General features: G+C 42.9%; 4 protein-coding genes across 4 annotated transcripts; 1 reads left to right on the top strand and 3 right to left on the bottom strand.

The window, feature by feature from the left end:
* Positions 1-349: 349 nt before the first annotated feature.
* MYO2 (type V myosin) lies at positions 350-5,416 on the bottom strand (the record flags this gene model as incomplete). The annotated part of the gene is made up of 7 exons (XM_033574510.1): positions 350-459; positions 510-724; positions 779-852; positions 906-4,764; positions 4,822-5,011; positions 5,064-5,196; positions 5,282-5,416. 7 exons carry the CDS (start codon positions 5,414-5,416, stop codon positions 350-352), a joined length of 4,716 nt encoding a protein of 1,571 aa, XP_033422528.1.
* Positions 5,417-6,868: 1,452 nt separating this feature from the next.
* nap1 (histone chaperone NAP1) lies at positions 6,869-8,410 on the bottom strand (the record flags this gene model as incomplete). Its single annotated transcript, XM_033574511.1, has 5 exons — positions 6,869-6,919; positions 6,982-7,322; positions 7,414-8,130; positions 8,185-8,264; positions 8,364-8,410. 5 exons carry the CDS (start codon positions 8,408-8,410, stop codon positions 6,869-6,871), a joined length of 1,236 nt encoding a protein of 411 aa, XP_033422529.1.
* Positions 8,411-9,022: 612 nt separating this feature from the next.
* On the top strand, positions 9,023-17,575 carry ATNIH1004_009930 (putative P-type ATPase; the record flags this gene model as incomplete). The annotated part of the gene is made up of 26 exons (XM_033574512.1): positions 9,023-9,027; positions 9,608-9,641; positions 9,710-10,159; positions 10,306-10,647; positions 10,882-10,948; positions 11,021-11,152; positions 11,218-11,552; positions 11,599-11,744; positions 11,794-11,901; positions 11,957-12,138; positions 12,353-12,496; positions 12,551-12,826; positions 12,933-13,015; positions 13,080-13,214; positions 13,288-13,520; positions 13,572-13,695; positions 13,751-13,796; positions 13,896-14,046; positions 14,098-14,246; positions 14,483-14,555; positions 15,874-15,939; positions 15,991-16,072; positions 16,184-16,214; positions 16,561-16,774; positions 16,819-16,844; positions 17,316-17,575. The coding sequence occupies 26 exons, from the start codon at positions 9,023-9,025 to the stop codon at positions 17,573-17,575; spliced, it is 3,894 nt and encodes a 1,297-aa protein (XP_033422530.1).
* A 1,005-nt stretch (positions 17,576-18,580) lies between these two features.
* SER3 (D-3-phosphoglycerate dehydrogenase) lies at positions 18,581-20,326 on the bottom strand (the record flags this gene model as incomplete). The annotated part of the gene is made up of 7 exons (XM_033574513.1): positions 18,581-18,609; positions 18,659-18,740; positions 18,793-18,851; positions 18,900-18,942; positions 19,003-19,592; positions 19,649-19,956; positions 20,013-20,326. The coding sequence occupies 7 exons, from the start codon at positions 20,324-20,326 to the stop codon at positions 18,581-18,583; spliced, it is 1,425 nt and encodes a 474-aa protein (XP_033422531.1).
* Positions 20,327-22,050: the final 1,724 nt, after the last annotated feature.

The raw sequence follows: 22,050 nt of genomic DNA on the forward strand, positions 1-22,050 counted from the left end.
CACTTGCACTGTTGTAGAGACTGCTAATCCAATTTATGAACGACATACATTACATGAGGTGGTGGAAATTTATGTACAGTACGATACACGTCACCCCCACTTGGGGCACCACACGATCTTTGTGGCCGGTCTGGCTATCTATTGTTCGAGGCATGAGGCAGATCGAGACACGGAGCCAAACCCTGGCAATAAGAAGACAAAGACAGGAGAGGAATAATAGTCTACTTATTGATACACGCATGTTTGATCATAGATCTAGATCTATTATCAAATGCGATGAAAACTCTCATGTTGGTCTATGGTGTTAGGAAACAACAACAGTAGTTAATACGATTGCTTATGTACAGTATCACTCGGCAGAGACGCTACCATTTTCCGCCAACTCAATCCTCTCCTGTTGTGCCATTGCCTGAGCGGAAACAATCTCTGCAAGACGTTTCAATCGGGGTGTTTGGAGCCCTTGTATGTAATTAGCAAAATCCTACCTCAGTCAATGGTGATCGACTTACAAGACGGTGTGTATGTCTCTAAAGCAGTGATAACTCGTGGTTCTGCAATCTCGTATGGCCCGCTATCCTCCATGTCAACAGGGGCCAACAAGAGGACGTCGCTCTTTTCAGTGACACGAGAGGCTACTGCCTTCATGATCTCGCCATTGATAGGCTGTTCATAATCTGCTACAAGATACTGGTTCAAAAGTTTTTGTATTTGGTTAGGTGACAGCCTACAAAGCAGTTCGTTAGGGTTGTTTGAGGAGAACGGGGCTATTGAAGCTTACATCCAACAAATATCCTGGATAATTTCAATGTCGTTAAGCGTAGCCTTCTTGAGCTGGAGAAGTTTAGTCGCTTGCTATCTGAGTGTTAGTATAAATAGATACTCTCTTGTTGCAGAATCTACTTTACCATCAAGTGCTCCAGCTGTAATGTACCTTCAGGCATGTCATGACTTTTACACCACTCCTCAATGCGCGTTATATTATAATTGATCTGGAGGCCGCGTTTCCACGATAGAAAGTTTCTCCGCATAAGAAGGTCGTTGAAGGCGGTAACACCAACAAGGCGTAGAAGCTCAGTAACAGTCTGGGTGATTATGGAATCCTCGAGGTAGAAAGCTCTCATTGCCCTGTAGACATTGTTTAAGAGGCTGAGGAGATTATCCATACTGTAAGCTGGATTATTGTTGGAGGGTAGGAGTTTTCCTAGGAAGCGATTTGTCTCGCTTGTAACAAACCCTGGTAGGGACTGGGATTCAATAATTGCTGGGACGATCATCTTAAAAAGTTTCTTCTTTAAGACTTTCATCCAAGTATGGTATATATTGAATTCCAGGCTTTCCAAGTCATGCTTCACAATCTCCAATAGACGATCATACTCGTAATTGTCGGTTTTCTGCGCTTCATACCAATCCTCAGCTAGAAATACAAACGAAAGCATCTCGTGTACGTTAGAGAGCCAGAAGGCTCCAGGGTTGATAGCATCATCACCATCATGCTGCATGACCTCTTGCTGGATTGACTGCATCACGTTGGCCAAGAAACGCTCGGATTCCTTAACAAAGCCGTTGTTCCACATCTCAGAAGTGACGAGATTGATCAGATAAGCAGGAAACAGGACTTCCTTTTCCGTTGGAGGCGGCGTGGAGCTAGGTAATGGGATTTTGAGGTTACGTATTAGGCCCATTGTTACTTCTTCGTTGAGGTCATCTTCCTCAGACAGCAAATTTTCAAGCTCAACTTCAACGGAATCTATACCTTGAGAAAGTGTTGTGCCGGAAAGATTGTGACGAGCGAGAGAACTTGGGATTGCCATGGACACAGGCCGTGGATTGTAAGCACCACTGAAGCGATCGGTATCAATCTTTTCTGCACCTGCGCTTCGTCGCTTAGGTTTTGGTTTTTTCGAGGAGACTAGATTGATCAAACCACTTGCAGGGGGCTGGATCGCTCCGCCATTATGTTGTTCTCCACTTAATCCATTCACAGGCATGGCTTGTTTTGCAAGCTCTAGTTGCTCTTCTAGGTCGGCAACTTGCTGACGAAGAGATAATTTTTCATTTTCAGCTTCAGTGTTCAGACGCTTGAGACCCTCCAGTTCCTGGTTAGCGGTATGTATTGATTCCCGCGAAGCTCTTTCTTCCTCTTGTAGACGCCTGATAGTTGCCTGTGCGTCGTTGTGGTTCTGCTGCAACCTGCTCATTTCCTCCTCCATAGCAATCAATCGGGCAGCAGTAATGCCAGCTTGATTTGCCTCAGCCTGGAGCTCTCTCGTGCGATTCTCCAAAGCATTATGACGGCTCCTCCATGACTTTATCTGGGTCTCGTAATTCTCTAGCTGCGAGTTCAATGACTTGTTTTCACGCTTCAAAGACTCCAGATACTGTGTTAATTCCACCACCTTGTTCTCCAACTTGTAGGATATCTGCTTCAGATCTCGCGCATCCTCTCGAAGCTTTTTGTATTGTTTTCTGGCCTGTTTGCCCCTCCAGAGATTCTGGACAATCATTACTTTTCTGCGATACTGTCGCCAGGCGCGCAACTGCCTCCAAGAACGGAACGAGCTCTGTATAACCTTTGCTGCATTGCCATGAATAGTGTCCATAATGTTCCGGCGGCAGAGGAATCCCTTGGCAACCGACTGGAATAGGATAAAGTTCCCACGAATGCGGGCGTAATTTTTCCTTTCCTTCTGCCCCCTCCATATTCTCTGGATTGTCGTAGCGGCCTTAACTTGGCGCACCTCCGCCGCACGCTGTCTTGCCAAAAAGCCCCTAATAAGCGCCTGGGTTGTGAGAATAGAAGCACGGGCTTCAAGATACCGACGTCTATAGTATTTGCACCGCAAATTCTTCTGTATCATTATAGCACATTCATTCAGCCTGGACGTGCGCAAATTTTCAAGGAAAGCAAGCATGCCCGCTCGGAAGAATATTTTCGTTAGACCTAGTTGGTATTTATCCTCTTTCTGGTGGCTACCGTCTCCAAGAGCTTTTTGGAGAATTGCATGGCACATCTCTCTGATTTCAGATGTCCATTGTGAGGAATGACAAAGCATGTAATAGCGGATAGCAAATTCCTCATACGTCCAGCGGGTTGGGTACCCAGCAGTGCTGATGCGAACTGTCTCAAGGACACCACAAGCCCTTAATTGACTGAGGACCATTGGTCCTTCGAACTTCCATGCCTCCTTCGCCTCGTTAGGTTTGATACAGCGAATATAATGCACATCTGTGGAGTTGATTGTATTCATGAGCTCAATCAAGGATGATTTGAAAATTCCACCAAGTGTAGGTTTGCGATTAACAGCAACACCGATTTTACGACCTGGAGCAGCAACGGGCTTAGACGAAATGGCAGCCGAATCCTTCTCGCGTACGGCAGCTGCTGTGTCTAAGATCTCTCTGACAAATTCATTTGAAGAGTTGCGTAAAATTTCCATATGCTCATCTGGGACAGTATCCCTGTTCTTCTCTATAAAGCCATCAGATTCGTAAGTTACGTCAATCGCGTAGTGACATATCGTGAATGCCGATTTCCCAAATCGGGGTTTTTTGTAGAATTTCTGTTTATCCGCGGCAAAATTGTGATGCAGCTTAGTCACAAACTGTTCATCAGAGCCCATTGGCAGTCGCGACTCTTCATCCAAAAGGGACAAAATACCTAACTTCGCTTCAATCAGATCAATGCACGGCTGATTGTCTGAGAAATCAATGAAAGTCCAATCTATTTGTTCCCGTACGTATTCTTCTTGCTCGAGTTTAAAAACATGCTGGTTAAACTCTTGCTGGAGTTTTTCATTGGCGTAGTTGATGCAGAACTGTTCAAAGGAGTTCTTAGCGAAGTGTTCGAATCCGTATATATCCAGAACTCCAATGAAAGCTTTGAACTTGCTTAGAACTTTGTCAGTTGCCAGACCGCAGTTAATTTTCTCGACAAGCCAATCGAACAGACTTGAATATATGAATTTTGCGACTGAGTCCCTCACGACTATGGCCTGTTGTTGTGTCAAATTTGAGGTAATCTTCTCACCCCTTGTGATAAGCTGCTTCTTGACTATCCATTTAGCAAATTCATTGGTATCGATTCCAAATATTTCACAGGCTCGGATAAGAGATGGTTCTGAGGGGGATAGAGTTGAGTCGGTTCTAGTCGCGGTGATTTTAACATTGCCGAGGTGTAAAAGAGCTGCAAGAATGCGAAATATTTCGGTTTGTGTCTTATCCGATACGCCAATGGTGCTAAGAGATCTCCTTGTCGCATTGAATTCCATCTTGTCATCTACACCATCAATAGTGGGCGTTCCCCCTTGATTGAGATAGTCAAAGTCCTCAGCCGAGCCTAAACCAAGATCTTGTTTTTCGTCATCTGTTGCACCAGCAACAAGCTGGTAGAAAATGTGATAGTTTCGTTCCTTGAGAGGTTGGAATACCAATCGTGACCGTTCCAAAAGATATGTTCTGATCTTTGCACCAATGATATTGGTTCTATCATCGAACATGATCTCGATATACTTTCCAAACCGAGAAGAATTATCATTGCGCGTGGTTTTGGCGTTACCGAAAGCTTCCATAACCGGGTTTGTGGCCAATATTTGCTCCTCTGTTTCACTAATCGCATCCGCTCTGCTTGTGGTATATTTGCCGGGTTGGTCAGAGGATTCACGAGTTGCGAAATACCTCATGATGTATTTGGCGCTAACCGTCTTCCCGGCCCCCGACTCTCCGGAGACGACAATTGTTTGATTCTTTCCATCTCGTAACATATCACTGAATTGTTTTTCCATAAGCAAAATTTCATGGGGAAATGATAGTTCGGTTCCTTACGCAAATGCTTCTTCAGCGATGGCGAATAAATGAGGCGCCTGTGATGCCCGTTGTTTCCCAGCGTACACTTGCACCATTTGTGGAACATAGAGAGAGTCGACTCGGGCGAAAGGATTTGTCGCGATGAGGACTATCCCGCTATATGTATATATTTCCTTCTGCGCATACCGGAGTTTAATAGCCTGCAGCACTTAGGGGTCATTAGTTCTGGCGGAGGTACAAAAGTTGGGAACTGAACGAACCGGCAGGCTCATTTAAATGAGAGAGATTGGTAAGATCTTCGCTAGCTTCCAACATGGCCGGGTTCATTAAGGGAGGTAAATTTGAGCTATTGCCCAACTGCAATTCGATTTGCGTTGTATCCAATGTTTTCGACTATTTGCTCACGATTAGTCGATTATCATAATCACGAAAGGCATGCGGCCTCTCTTTTTTGTTTTCTTTTTAGAAAAAAACGAACCTCCCCATTTTCCAATGCGAACACAAGCTGAACCTTATCCCCATCAACCAATTTTTCCTTCACCTCGGATGCGATCCATCCTTCAGTCGGATCTGGTTGCCAGGCCCGCGTTCCAACTTCGTAGTTATGTGCCATCAAGACGACGTTTGTTGGCCAAAGGCTGGACACTCCGACTTTAAACTAGACCAGAGCAGGAATAAACTAGACAGAGATCGAGACAAGCATCTAGCACCAAAAGGTAAAGGAAACGCAGCTAGTTGATATAGTATGTAATTAAGAAAACAATCAGCCTTGTGACAGTGAGCTCTAGGAAAAGGGAAGAATTTCCACTATCAGAGAGTTGTTGAACTAACTGGCTGCTAACAGCTGGCCGTTAGCGAGCCACAGCCCCTGAGGATTGGGGAGCCGCGCCACTTGTCAAAACTCCACAGCCGCTAATGCCAAGAGTAAAGACGTGCTGACCTAACTAACGTGACCCACTAACTAACTACCGAGTGCCACACACTAGCGAGCTGCACAGCTTATAGTATGGCAAAAGTGCATTTTAAACTTATATACTTAACTTGTATAAATTTTTATAGCCTTGAAATTTTATAAAGAAAGTAAATATATAGGAAATAATACCGATTATTTTTATAAAGAGTCAAGTACCATAAAATAGTAATTTATGTGTCAACGGTTGAACCCAATGTATTGCTCAGGTATGGCCTTCGCTCCTATATAGGGCGCTAGATGCGACTGACCTTCGATCAGTCGTCTTGAACTTTTTCTATGGTCAAGTAGTTTTATCTCTGCTGGCAAAGAGAACCAAACCATCACATTTATGTGACTCGAGTAAATACACTCCTTTTTTAATTGCCACAAGGCGTCCAAACGACAATGACGAGTGTATTACCATGTTCCGATGAGATGGAGACCTATTGTATTCCATGTATCTAAGGCGAAAGAACTCGAAACTTAATAGGTCGTGAGATAGATTTGGATACTTGCTCGGTAGTAAGTAACCTAATGACCCCATCTGTAAACTCTGCACCCTGTATAGCTCGTGTACCTGGTTCTACATATGTAGTTTGACGATGTACTGCAGCCACATATAATTTTGGTAGACATAAATTAATTGCCTGAGGATTTAGAATATTTTAGAACAGAGCGTACACCTCACGCCGCCAATATTTTAAACGGTAATAAAGAAGAAATATAAAAATGAAGAGTGTCAAACAAAATAAGAACTAGGACACACATGACAAATAATGTCGACAGTAGCAAGCTACTACTCTTTGTAGCTAAATGTGCACATAAACATTCATTGCTCATCCAACAAAGTCAAAGCTGTAAAAGCACAAGTAGACTATCCACAATTTGCTGGAGGACTAATATGGGCGTAGCGAAATTATTAAAGATTGTGGAAGTTTCACAATATTGTTGGATGGGACAAAACAATCTGAGGGAGAAATGAAATCAAAAGAACAAGTGCGGGATGCAGGGGCACAAGAGTGATAGACAGTATTACATGCCAAGCATGAAGAAGATAATGGCATAGCATGATAATTTTTTGTTCCGCTTGCTTTTAAATAAGCCCTTCAAATTTCAGCTTTGTTTGCATTCTGCCGCTTCTTTCTTTGGCTTGGAAGTGCCATCCTGATATACATTAGCATCCATATAGAGATGGTTCGAAAGGGTAAAGACTGTAGGGAATCTACCTCTTCATCGGAATCATCATCCACGTCCTGGTCTGATTTCCCTTCATCATCTTCTTCATCATCATCCTCGTCATCCTCGTCATCCTCGCCCTCGAACTCGTCCGGATCCATTTCATCGCCCAACTCTTCAAATTGAAGTGCCTCGCCAGTAAACCAATCAATTGCACGAGGAATCAATTTTTCCTTGATATCTTCCCCAAGTTGATAATCAAGTTCAAGGCGCTCCTCAATGTCAGTAGTAACAGTATCATCATCGTCCGTCGGAGGCTGAGGAGGAGAGAAAAAATTGAAAAATGACTCCGCGGGCACAGTGATTTTTACAACGCGTGTCTGCTTCGTATCTAAAAACTGTCTTAGCTACCACTTTCCCAACCTGAGACAGAGAAAAGGGGGGGGAGGGAGGGGGGAGAAAGAGAAGGTATTTCAACTTACTTTTATTTCTTTGCTTTTTGCTTTCAACACGAACAGTGAGATCTTTGTCAGCCTTCCAATCAATTTTGGTGCCTTCAGCGTGATCATAAATGAAATCACCACCATATCCATTCTCTTCCTTGTAATAGTATGTCTTTGAGATAGTCTTATTGGTGAAAAACGTGTTCTCCGCAAATTCAAAAATAAGGCGGAACCCTGGGCGATCAAGGTATTCCATCCTGATATCTGTGAGATACTTCAGAGCTTCCTGGTCTCGCTCAGTTACCATTTCTGCCAGAGAAATCTGGTTCTTTATGGCAGAAAGCCAAAATTCTGGTATACCATCTATTGAAGATTCTGCACTGTCCTCCTTTTTAGACTCTTCGTCGCCCTTGACATCCACCTCTTCCTCCTCATCCCCCTGACCCGCATTGACTTCATTATCAGTTGGTTCCGCAGTCCCGTTGACTATTGAGGCACGTCTCTGGTAAAGAGGAGTGAACTTCGCAAAGTATTTCTTTTCAAGCTCCAACACTTCCTCCTGGAACTGGGCTTCCAGTTTAGCATGGTCTTTCTGGATACCTTTCAGACCAGCAACACGTCGACGAACAGGAGCAGGTAAAGACTCAATATAGCCAGATGAGCGACCAACGAGTGATCCCAACTTTCCTTGGATCATAGAAACAAGCCCCGGATTCCTCGCAAATAGGGAAGCGGCCGCGGCATGGTCAAGTGACTCTGGTGATCAGATTAGACATGCAGCACGAAATAGATCCAAGCTGGTTAAACTACCTTCCTTAATGCTGGCAATTCCAGGTTGTTGAGCGTGTGACGATATAGGAGCATTATTAGCTGGAGTGTTTTGCGGCGTCCTGTAATTCAGGCACAGATGTCAGCAAGATGAGGTTACGCGGCAAATGTTACATAACGGCAATGAACAATAGGCGAAATCACACTGGATGGGAACTTACGGGGCAACAGGAAAATCTGCTTTCTTATTTCTAATGGGTTCAGACATTTTGGAATTCCGTTGATGGAAAAGCGGTTTAAGGTAGGGTGAACGGGGGTTCGCGGAGGGGTTGTCGCGGAGGAGAAAGATCAAGGGTTGAGGAAGAATTTGATACGCTTAGTTTTGGGGAGGTCTGGAATACTTGGTGGGATCTTTAGCGCCTTTTGGCCTAGGGGCTTGGCGGAACGAGGGTGACGGTTGTTGAGAATCTTCAAGCTACTCCCAACAGTATTGTCAGAATTGCTCAAATTTTCTCACTGATATCGATGTTGCTATGAAACCCACCGCAAATTGGTTGTTATTAGGTTTTAGGATATTTAAATACTCTGATGACCAGTGTTTACTCTGTAAACACATGTTTCTTTTGTGCTATTTTGGTTAGTTAACTAGTTAACTAACTACCTAAATGCGGATGACTTTATTTTTATTATTCATCTAAGGAATGATCATAAGCTATTAGTTTCATTTCTTATCCTTACTTATATGATGTACATAGAGATAATCTAATTATCTCTCACGAAAGTATCATGCCTAACAACTTAGTCTAGCCAAGCACATTTTTATCGACACAAATGACTACCAGTTGTATTGTCCAATTATCATACTCAGGGTACAAGCACAATGGAGTAAGTTAACTCGTTCTACTGTGTAAGTAAGTGCTATTAAAAAAAGAACCCATTTTGGAGTCACCGGCAGTTGTGCAGCAGCCACAGTGGCTTGATGATGGGTATGCGGCTATAAGGCCGATCTGGTGCTGGTATTGGCTAGGATCCGGAGTCACGTGTAGATAAAACATCACGGTTGCTACCTACTAGTTAACTTGACTACCCAATAAATCCAAGCACACACAGTCATGGATAACTAGGTAAATTGGCTGATAAATCATACATTATCAGTCTTCTTCTTGCTCTTCTTTGTTATATGCATGATCCATGGTTCTTTTAATATGTCTCTAGCTGCATTAGTCTGAATAAAATAATTGCTGATTGCTTTTACAGAGTGTTCAGTATTTCCGTCTTTGAAAAATTCAGTATACAGAGAGCCGCGCGACAATGGATTACTCGATACGTTCGCAGAAGGTGGATCAATGGCCCCAAGAATCGGTTTCCGGGTCTGGCCATCGGCGTGATTCTATGAGAAGCAGGTTTTTGAACCAAGCCCAACGAAGTCCTTATCAATTGGTGGCTGATAAAACCATAGTTATAGTATCGTGTCAGATGTAGAGATGGCCCGTAGCGAGGTTCGTTTCTCTGTTCTCGTTTTAATCCCTGCTAGTCCTACCAGCAGAGCAGGACTGAGTTTATACAGGTTTTTGATGGTCCCATATCAGAGAGCATTCCATCCAGTGTTGCTTCATTTTCTTACCGTGGGCACCGGAATAACTCCACCGTTAGCTTTACGTACTTGGAAGATGAAGAAGATTTTGCTAGGGAGCAAAATGAAGATGCGCTAGGGTTTGGAAGTGAAATCGATGAAGAAGTTAATGGCGTCCGCCCAACAAGTCCGTCCACTATATCATCATTCGCGTCAAAAAGACAACCCCGTTCGAGAAACTCTGTCGAGGATCCTCTTCTGCCACACCAGCACTCGTCAGACGATTCCTATGTCCATAATCGAAGACCAGATGGTAGACACATCCAAAAGGTCTACATTGAATCAGAAGACTTGACCATTGTCCTTGCCGGCTTTTCAACATCAGTAGCTGGCCTATCGCTGTATTATGCACTGTGCTTCTTCAGCTTTGGTTTAACTTATCTGGTATGCCGATGGTTTCCGAGGTGGCGAGTTCGAATTATAGGAAACCCCAGGCCACTCCGAACGTGCCAGTGGATCGCAGTAGAGGTATATATATATTTGTCTTTGAGTTCGTGTGTTTGGAGTCTCTCTTTCTAACACCTGCATAGGACCAGTGGGGCCAATTCAGCATTTACGAAGTTCGGGATCAAGCATACGGGCGCCCTCTTTCTACCATCTTTGCACATCCTGAGTACCAGCTTTATGATGAAGAAAATGATCCAACTATCTCTTTTTTGCGGTATATCGACTACAAATACCTTCGCCTCTTTTACCATCAACTTGACGACCGATTTTGTTTGATCACTGGCTGGAAAGATCCCCTGTGGACACACCCAAAAATGATGCGAGTTGGATTAGATGCAGATGATCGGGATACCCGAGAGCAGATTTTTGGTAAGAATATAATCGATATTCAGCAGAAGCCAGCGTTTCAACTTCTTATAGATGAAGTAAGTGTCGCATTCTGAAAGTTTTCTGATAGACATTCTTACAATTAAAGGCGTTTCATCCTTTCTATATTTTTCAACTTGCAAGCCTTATTTTATGGTCGCTGGACCAGTATTATTATTATGCTGCTTGCATATTCATTATATCTTCTATCAGCATAAGTGCAACCGTTCTCGAAACGAAAACAGTGAGTCTTATATGTATATAAACTTACACAGGTGCTTATAAGCCCATAGACTATGAGTCGACTGAGAGATATTTCTCTATTTGAATGTGACATTCGTGTGCTTAGAAATGGTTTTTGTAAGTGAAATGCCTGTTTATTTTCATTTTCATAAGTTCCAAAAAACAGTTGTTGATACCATATGCCCTTAGGGAGATCTGTTCCATCTCGAGAACTTGTGCCGGGAGATGTTTTTGAATTTTCTGACCCATCTTTAAACCAAGCACCTTGTGACTGCATCTTACTGTCTGGGGACTGCATTGTCAACGAAAGCATGCTTACAGGTGCGTACATATCCCTATATAATAATTACAAGAGTTCTTAAGAAGATTAGGTGAATCTGTTCCAGTGTCTAAAACCCCGGTAACAAATGATGCACTTAAATATCTCGACCTAAATGCCCCCTCTCTCCATCCAAATATCGCAAAGCATTTCCTTTTCGGTGGGACGAAAGTGATTCGAGCACGGCGTCCGCAGAATGTTGATGATGATGAAGCAATCGCCTTGGCAGTTGTCGTGAGAACAGGGTTCCTGACGACTAAGGGTACTCTTATTCGTTCAATGCTTTTCCCAAAGCCATCTGGTTTTAAATTCTATCGAGATTCCTTCCGCTATATATCCGTCATGGCCGTGGTCGCTCTCTTGGGATTCATAGCCTCATTTGTCAATTTCCTTCGGCTGGGCGTAAGTTCACAACAGTGGAAATAAATCCGTATCTGACATTGCCTAGCTTTCCTGGCATTTAATCATTGTCAGGGCACTGGACCTAATCACTATTGTTGTACCGCCAGCCCTACCAGCTACACTAAGCATCGGTATTAACTTTGCTCTTTCACGGTTAAAACACCACAAAATATTCTGTATAAGTCCGCAGAGGTGAGGAAGTCGCAGCACATACCAGTTTTTATGCTAAATCATATTATAGAGTTAATGTAGGGGGGAAATTGGATGTTATATGCTTTGACAAAACCGGGACCTTGACAGAAGACGGCTTAGATGTCCTTGGAGTGCGAACAGTAAATCGAGACATGAGGTTTGGATGCTTATGTGTAGGATATTTAAGCATACACTAACACGCTGATCCCTAGGTTGTCAGGCCTTCTCTCTGAGCTAAACCATGCCCTTCCTTTACAACCAAGTATTGGCATTACTGATGATCCGGATAAACGCTATAAAATGATATGCATTATGGCAACATGCCATTCATTAAGAGTAATTGATAACGAACTCTTAGGGGACCCTCTGGACGTGAAAATGTTTCATTTCACAGGTTGGTCCTATCAAGAAGGTGGTAGTCATATTTCAGATCATCCAAATACCTGTTTTGAAACTATAATGCCATCTGTTTCGAGGCCACCGAATTCAGCAACTTATCAAATGGATCAAAGAGGGGAAAGCTCCAATGTGAGTAGTTTCCATTGTCTTATTATAATACAACACATGGAATAGCACGTGTTATTAATAATTATAGAAAACACCAATAGAGCTTGGCATTTTGCGCAGCTTTGAATTTGTGTCGCAGCTTCGTCGTTCGAGCGTGATCGTGAGACAGTTCGGAGACAATGGTGCGAGTGTTTTTGTGAAGGGTGCACCAGAAAGTGTAAAAGCTATATGTGCACCAGAAACGGGTTGGTATATATCAATTGGCATTAATACGAGATGACTAACAAAAATATTGCCAGTGCCTCATAACTTTGAAGAACTCCTAAGCCAATATACCCACAAGGGATATCGTGTTATAGCCTGTGCAGCTAAATATGAACAGAAGCTTAGCTGGATGAGAGTGCAAAAAATAACACGTCCAGAGGCGGAAAGCGATTTGGAATTTATCGGGCTTATTATATTTGAAAATAAGCTAAAACCAAAGACATATGAGACAATTAGTGAACTGAATCAAGCAGCAATACGCAGCGTCATGTGTACCGGTGACAATATTCTCACCGCAATCAGTGTTGCACGTGAGTGTGGTTTAGTTAACCAAGACAAGCAATGTTTTATTCCATACTTCATAGAAGGTTTGTTGCTTTTGCCGCAGTATATGAATGTTTACTGATTTGAGTACAGGTCATTCACACGACCCGAAAGCTTCTCTATGCTGGGAAAGTATCGATAATCCTTGCTTAAGACTCGACCCAATGTTATTGACGGTATTACTTTCCTCGACATCCAAGCAAAGCCCTCTCGGTCAAAAGATAAACTGACAGCCAATAGCCTTCTGTGACCTCTACGGATGTTGATTTATCAATACCTGTCAATGCCTGTAGATCTTCTGAATACTCGCTTGCTGTCAGTGGAGATGTTTTCAGGTGGATAGTGGATTATGGTGATGATATCACTCTTAAACGAGTACGTGCCGCAATATCTGCTCAGAATCAATGCTTAGTCAGCATTTTTCTTTGACCTATTAACAAAAATCTAGATGCTCGTCTGCGGGAATGTGTTTGCAAGGATGTCACCAGACGAGAAGCATGAGCTTGTTGAAAAACTCCAATCACTTGACTATTGCTGTGGATTCTGTGGTGATGGAGCTAATGACTGTGGTGCATTAAAAGCAGCAGATGTGGGCATTTCTTTATCTGATGCAGAAGCCTCTGTTGCTGCTCCATTCACCAGCCGCCAATTTGATATCTCCTGCGTCCCAACAGTAATTAGGTACTGAATCGGTTCCTTCTTGCACACGGGGTTGTTGCTAAGTGAGTTTAGGGAGGGGCGTGCAGCCTTGGTTACGAGCTTCTGCTGCTTTAAATACATGAGCCTTTACTCGATGATCCAGTTCTCCACTGTCAGCTTTCTATATGCTTCAGGATCAAATCTCGGTGACTTTCAGGTATGTCTACGAAAGAACACAAAGTTCGTAACTGACTAGTTAACTAATTCTTCAGTTCTTGCTCATTGATCTGGCTCTGATCCTTCCAATTGCAATATTTAGTAAGTCCAACCTATATCCACTCGAGCTTTTTATTTTTCTATTTCCTTTTTTTTTTTTTTACAAAAGGTAACATAAAGGTGACTAACTGGTTTCGACAGTGGGCTGGACCGGTCCTTATCCTGTGCTGTCTCGAAAACGGCCAACCGCGGATCTTGTCTCGCGGAAGGTTTTAACGCCTCTACTCGGTCAGATATTGATTTGTGTCTTAACCCAACTTTTGGTGTATAAAACTGTCCAGTTACAGCCATGGTATGTAGATTTGTACCACATGTCAAACTCATTTGCTGAATGTATTGGCAGGTTCAAGCCTCCAAAGATCGACTTAGAGAATAGCAACATCGAAAATTCCGAAAATACTGCATTGTTCTTGATTTCCATTTTCCAATATACGCTAGCAAGTGTTGTCCTCAGCGTTGGGCCTCCTTTTCGAATGGCGATGAGATCAAACAGTTAGTGCCCATCATTCTTCATTTAGAATTTGACGTTGACAAACAGTAGAACCCTTCATCTCCGTGATAATACTGGACTTGATTGTTTCGTGCTATATGCTTTTCAAGCCGTCACACTGGGTACAACAAATTATGCAGTTGACTTTCTTGTCTAGAGGTTTCGCGTTCTGGCTATTTACACTAGCAATTTGTGCGTTTATTTTGTCTTGGATAGCTGAACACATGCTCTTCCCTAGACTTGCTAGGACCCTCGGACAAGCATACATATTCCTGCGGCCTCGACATCAAAAACAACGCCGCCAGTACAAGGTATTACTTGAAGAAATGCAATAGTGTTGCTATAGAGAAGACACACGTGAAAGAAAGAAATGAAGCCCCCAAACTATGAATTTGCACCCTTTGAGTTCCATTTTTGTGCAGTACACACCTTAGTTTAACCAAATTGAGCTATTGAAGATCTTGTCTAAAATAAAGCTCATAGCGTCTTTGATTCGAGGCTACTGTTTGAGGTTTGGCCAAAAAGAGAGAGAACCAGTCTACAATAAAAAACTTTGGCACTAGCCCATAATATTTTGAATTGTTTGCTTAACAGGATAGTAATTACCTTAAATAGCCGCAATATTAACATGATCATAGCTAAGGGAGAAGACATGAAAGTTGAACAAACTTGTTTTATTAACAAACAATAACTTAACATGTTCAATGATCCCAAGGGTGCTTCCAACCCAGCAAAGCGGGCCCATCCTTCTTGGCTCGATACATCAACTATTATAATCAGGATTGTGCAATTAGCGTGGTCCAATAAAGGGAGATTCGCGTTTTAAACTCATACAAAGAACCACATGCTAGCACCCAAGGCAGTTGCAGTAAACCGGTAAAGAGGCCGTGGGGGGTGAATATGGATCGGATGATTTGAAGCCATACCTATGCTTCTGTTAATTATGTATCATATAAGACAGAGCTAATGGCTATGGAGTACTTCTCTAAACTTCAAATAATGCTGGGTATCAACTGATTTCATGAATGTCACTAGAGCATAAAAGACGATCTTGAGCAGAAGAGCCGAGTGGGCGGTCAGAAATGGGTCATGTGATCGAGAAAGTCTTTTTCCGCTAATAGAATGATTCATCCCTCAACGAACTTTCTAACTGTAATGATGGTTTGGATGGGCTGGGAGTTGAAATACCTTTCAAATATCTAATTCGATTATTGTGTCCTTGTAAGTCTTCACATATTTCAACTATCTTACCTTGCTCTGTGGCAACTTCGATCCAGAACGGAGGTGCTTACATTCTGGTGGTACTCAAGCACTCCGTGCTCTTTCCTATTTCCGCTTGCCCCATACAAATTTCGCTCCATTGTCGTCGAGAATCGGTTACTAACAAAACGCAAGACTCTCTCATTTGAATCGTTTACTTCGGAACAAGGGTAACAATCAGTTTAAAACTCCTCATGTATCTCAGCCCTTCAGAAGGCGGGGACAAGTATTTGCGATAGTGATCTGAAGCCACCTGAAGCCACAACTACAATCATTCTCATTTTATACAAATATCTTCTTTGTAAAAAGGACCTCCTATGAAGCAATGGTAAGAGCGTCATTAGAGAGGGACAACAATGGTAACACCAGATTTCGCGGATGCACCAGTATCCGCGAGTTTGAGTTCTTGGGCAAACTTGGTGAGGGTACATTTGGGTATGTACTACATCTTGTTTTGTAAGTAGCCAGGTTATTGACATTCCACAGAGAGGTTTACAAAGCAAAATCGAAAAGAGAAGGCTCAATCGTTGCCCTTAAAAAGATTCTCATGCACAATGAAAAGGATGGAGTGAGTGTTTGATATGTTTATAAAGATGGCCACTAATTTTGAAAGTTTCCAATAACTGCTCTTCGTGAAATCAAACTTTTAAAAATGTTGTCTCATCGTAACATACTGCAGTTAAGGGAGATGGCTGTGGAGCGCAGTAAAGGTATGGAATATTGTTTCATTTCATTGTACTTATATTAGCGAAATAATAACTTTATATTAGGAGAAGGGCGAAAGAAGCCGAGCATGTACATGGTCACGCCTTACATGGAACATGACCTCTCTGGGCTGCTAGAGAATCCTGCAGTAAACTTAACTCAAGCGCAAATAAAATGTTACATGTTACAACTTCTAGAAGGACTTAAGTATTTACATGGGGTATTATTTATTCCATTGACAGCTATGGAAGGGCTTCATTCTAACTTTGAAGCAGAATCGTATATTACATCGCGATATGAAAGGTGGAGTTTGCGTCTAGGATTAGATATTCTTGGCTAACATTAATACAGCTGCCAATTTACTTATCAACAATGATGGTATACTTCAAATCGCTGATTTCGGGCTGGCTAGACCTTATGATGAGGAGCCGCCTCGCCCTGGAAAAGGTGGAGGGGAGGCAAAGAGAGACTATACTACCCTGGTTGTTACTCGATGGTATCGCCCACCAGAGCTGCTTCTACAGTTACGGCGTTATACAACGGCTATTGATATGTGGGGCGTCGGGTAAGTTTCCTGATTACCTTATGCTTCTTTATTGACGGTGATAGTTGTGTTTTCGGTGAAATGTTCAAAGGTAAGCCAATACTTGCTGGCAGTAGTGACCTGAATCAAGCGCATCTCATATTCAATCTCGTGGGCACGCCTTCGGAGGAAACTATGCCTGGCTGGAGTTCTCTGCCTGGTTGCGAGGGTGTTAAAACCTTTGGGCACAAACCTGGGAATCTATGTGATGTTTTCAAAGAGTACGATTATTCCCTTTTATTTATTTATTTACCTTTTTCTTTTTCTTTTCCTTTTTTTTTTTTTTTTTTTTTGGCAAGACCAGGACGAGAAACGGTATTACACGGAGTCGATAGATAAGCATCTGACAATTGGATAGTCAAAGTCCCACTACGATATCATTACTTAGTGAGCTTCTAAAGCTCGACTGGAGGAAAAGGATAACCGCCATTGATGCATTGGAACACCCTTACTTCTCCACTCCGCCCCTTCCAGCCCGCCCGGGTGAAATTCCCCGTTTCGAGGACTCGCATGAACTTGATAGGAGGAGATTTCGTGGACAACGGGCAGCCATGCCCCCGGCACCTGCGGGTGGCTCAGTGGGCATGGGTCCAAACGGGAGCTGGGCGACAAACTCAGGAACCAAAGCAGCAGCAGAAGGGAGAGGTAGTCGCATTCCTAGTGCTGCACGGATGGGAAGTGCAAACGTCCTTGGAAACCAGGGAAACCAGGGAAACCATCCAGGACGATCCCTCGGGTATCGAAATCCTGAAGCTCGAATGGCACAAAGGCCTAACGATCTAAATCGAGTACATCCTCCCTGGCAAAAAGATAGCAGTCTTCCTCCTAAACCTCCAACATCTACCCATGTTTGGGCTACGGATCATTCGGGTAGAGTGAGACGCGATAAAATTTCTCAAAGCCGATTGTTTGGTCGGTCAGACGGGGCCCTCGATGCTCACGGTCCCAGTTACGTGGGCATAGACGACCACCATCGAGAATGGGATGGATCCGTCTCAAATAGTATTACTGGTCGGCGCAGTATCAGACATGAGCCATTGCATCAGTTGAGCAAGCATGATTATTCAAGAGACAATGCTTCAAGAAGGCGGAGCCGAAGTCCAAACCCTAGAGAAGAAACCCATACAGCAGACAAGGCTTTATATCGGAGATAACATTAGGCGTATGTACCTAAATTTGCAATCATATGCCCATGTCGCCTTCCACTTCAAGCAATATACGCAAGTCCTTAACCACTACGTTGGCAACTGAAGACTGCGATTAAATCGGTAAAGGTTTGCCTTATTGCCAAGCGACCATCTTCCCTCGACTTCAAAGAATAGCAACGACCATAATCCTTAGACAGATATGTACAGTACCAGAACGCAGCAAGCCCCGCCGAGGCAAACTGATTGACACTGCATGTATTTATGATTTCAAAAAAGAAGAAAAATGCTATATCTTGTGCTTGTATATTCAAAAGAGGGAAGACGTTCGATTAGTCTACTTCCAGGGTAGTTCCAGGGTAGTTCCAGGGTGAGATCAATAAGAAGTTAAGTGTTGAACATTATCATATTAGTTTTCGACATCTGATCAGCGCAGTGAAGGCCTACATCGCCTGCGTAACATCTCCAATGGTCTGCAAATCCAATAACTTGATCAATCCAACCAGTATGGTAACTCCTTAATTGTCAGACTTTTTGTTCTGCCTCCACCATCCGTAGTAGATCAATGCCGTTGAGGGATCTCTACCATGTCTGATCATCCTAGGTTATCTAACAATCCCAACTTTTCCTCTTCGGATCTCTTTCAGTATAATATCCGCGTCATTATTCGAGCTATGGGAAACATCAGCATGGATTCTAGAAGGATAAGAAGGGTCCATACAAGAAAGACTCTCGAGTCTTTCATATAAATCTTTAATAGTCGAGTTGTCGACACTACTAATATCAGCCATAAGATAGGCGACCTAGGTATTGTTAATCGTGGAAACTCCTTTCACTGCTGGATAAATAACATACATCGCCTCTGCTATCAGTCATTTGCTTATCAACGTTGTGATCTCCGAGGACCTCATTCACTAGCAAACTATCAGTTTGAAATCCAATGGATCTTCGAAGAAGCCCACCTTTTCGCAAAACTCCCGGAACATTTTGGTGGATATAGATCACCTATACCATTAAGTTAGCAATCCGAGATATGGACAACAAAAAGGTATAAATTGATTTTACCCGGGCATGATTTGGTTCATCCATGGTCAAGGAGCGAAGAGTAACTTCAGGAAGGTTGACAGCACCCAAGGTTGTGCCTTCATTAACATATCTCACCAATGCCTCTCCTACCTCAACACCGATGGCACGTTGCGCTTCTTCGGTACTACCTCCGATATGTGGTGTGAGAATCACATTCTTGAGGTTACACAGATCGGTTCCCCAATGGTTCAAGTCAACATTGAAATAGTCACCGTTGCCAGCCGGTTCGTTCGGGTAAACATCAAGCGCAGCACCAGCAACCTTCCCAGTACGTACTGCATGAATTAAGGCTGGGATATCCACAACACTCCCACGGCTCGCATTTATCAAATAGCTACCGTTCTTCATTTGCTCGAACTGGCGCTGCCCTATCATATTTTTGGTTTCTGGAAGTTCGGGTACATGGCATGTGATGAAATCTGACTGTGACAACAGACTCTCCAAGGTCGGCACTTGGCAAGCAGTGCCCAGGGCCATCAAATTCACCACATCATAAAAGAGTACTGACATGCCCATAGCTTCAGCTAGAACTGATAGCTGTGCACCGATATGGCCATATCCAATTATTCCTGCCACCACAGTTAGCAAGCCAAGCTATCCTCAGTGAAGTAGACCGCGAACGTACCCAAAGTCTTCCCCCGTATTTCCCAGCATTTATTGCTCACTTTGTTCCAGGTACCCTGATGCATTTCGTTGGAACGGTCACAAAGCTGGCGAGCAAGAGCAATAATCTCGGCTATAACTAGCTCAGCAACGCTACGAGAATTACTGAACGGAGAATTGAAGACTGCAATGCCGTGTTCTGCAGCATATTGGAGATCAACTTGATTTGTTCCAATACAAAAACAGCCAACAACTATTAGGTTCCGGGCTTCTTTTAAGACACGGGCCGTGAGTTTCGTTTTTGAACGAATACCAATGACATGCACGTCTCTAATGGAAAGCAAGGGTTAGCCTGCGAACATAATTCTCAAGATTGTCACACTGACCGGATTTTCTCTATAAGTTGATCCTCAGGTAAGGAAGATTTTAGAAACTCCACTTGGTAGCCTTGCTTTACAAGAATATCTCGACCAGTTTGATTCACATTTTCTAGAAGAAGGACTTTAATATCCTCGGTAGCGAAGGGTTTCAAGTGCTTTGCATTGGGCAAGGGAACTGTTCGGCCTATAAAAGACGAGCCTCCAAGACTTGACGACTGCGACGGAAATGCTGTGGAAGGAGAGCTAGATAGGCTCAAGTTCTGCGAAAGATTCACATTTGACACCTGGGGCGCGTTGATGTCTCTAGGAAAAGCTTCCATTGTGGCCAAATTTCAAGGATGTTCAGTTAAAATAGAACAAACAGACACGCATAAGAGGATTTATTAAAGAGCAGGATAGGTGAAAGATAGCGGTAGTATATACGAGGAAACAAGGAACCAGATAAATTTTTCACTTCCGGGACCTCCAGAAGTGCTTGTGTGAATAACTACTATTTCTTGTGTTTGATTGAGTCATCGACCTTGGTGGGACAAAACAAAAAGCGGTAACACTGGCGGGACCAATCCCTAGATTCCATTTTTTTTTTTTTTTTAATTTTTGGAGGGGAGTAGATTCCTGTCTTCGGAGGGTGGGGTTGCCATTTATTTACGTACTCTAATCCCTCTAGAGATTGAACCCAAAACTCAAGCACTACAGTAAACCCCCAATATAGGTAATTAATTTGGAACGCCTCGAAAACTGCTTATACCGGGGGATTGCCTATATTGAATGTAGTACTCAAACATGCATTTTTATATTATTTTATACTGCTTGAGCTATCTAAATGCGCTTATCTCTTATGCAAAAAATGACCGGATATCAGTCTGCTGCTGAGCTTGATATCTCTTAATAATGTCCCTTTCACGTTGCATAAGTTGCAGAATAAAACCTTTATCAGCATTAAAATGTTGCTCTTCAAAGAGATGGAGCTTGTAGAGACCCTCAAGAGCTTTAGAAGGTGAAATATATGGTAATGGCTCAGGTATATGATTATTACTGTCTCCATCATCATCATCTGCGGTATAAAATTGGCTTAAAACAATGCTATCAATGTCCATAAGGCTATCCGAAACCTGATTATCAGAAGGATTTAAGAACTGGTTTATATCCATGATGTCTTGAAGATAATTTAAGAGCTCAAGCACTCGAAGACCATCCTCAATCTCCTTAACAAGCTCGCGGTTATTGATTTCTTTGGTGTCCTTAATAGAAAGTGCTTTCTTAAAGCAATTTTTAATTGTTTCTGGAATGGTATCAAAATGCCAGGCAGGAATAGCCCATCTAATTGCTTGTAATAATGTTATTGTAGACACAGGGTCAAACCGCGATCATATTCAGTCATTAGGTAGCAAGCCCACAGACGTTTCCATATGCTTTCCATGTACGGATAATTCCTTGATCAAGTGGTTGATACCGAGTAGTTGAGTTGGTTGGAAGCCATGTTATAATTGTGTTCCGCAGTAGAGAGTTTATTTCTTTATATGCAGACTCATGAGCAGAGAAATTATCTATTAAAAGAGCCACTTTTCGGTCCTTTATATAGCTATCAAACCAGAGAATCCACTGCTTAAAGATATCACTTGACATCCAGGCCATGTAATTGTTGCGCCAAAAGCATCTAAGATTTTTAATATCAATCCCCGCTGCAGTAAATTATTTGGGCCGTTTTGCAGTCCCAATAATCCAAATAGGAAGGCGCTCGGAGGCATCTGAATTGTAACACAATAAAGCAGTTATTCGAGCCTTATTTTTTTTGCGGCCTGGGACCTGGTGTGTAGATAAAATCCGATCTGGAATCATTCTCCAATATAAAGCAGTCGCATCACAATTAAAAATATCTTGACATGCGAAGGAGCTTAAAACCTGGCGGATTTTAATTATCTCAGTTGCTGCATTTTCTGAAAGGCTTCCTGCTTCACCATGTAGACTGATATTCCTTATATTCCTGCGTGACTGGAAGCGATTAAGCCATCCATTGCTGAGAGTAGGCATAGCCTTATCCGGA

The sequence above is a fragment of the Aspergillus tanneri genome, assembly GCF_003426965.1.
Source record: "Aspergillus tanneri strain NIH1004 chromosome Unknown AapTan_5_pilon_pilon_pilon, whole genome shotgun sequence".
NCBI lineage: Eukaryota > Fungi > Ascomycota > Eurotiomycetes > Eurotiales > Aspergillaceae > Aspergillus > Aspergillus tanneri.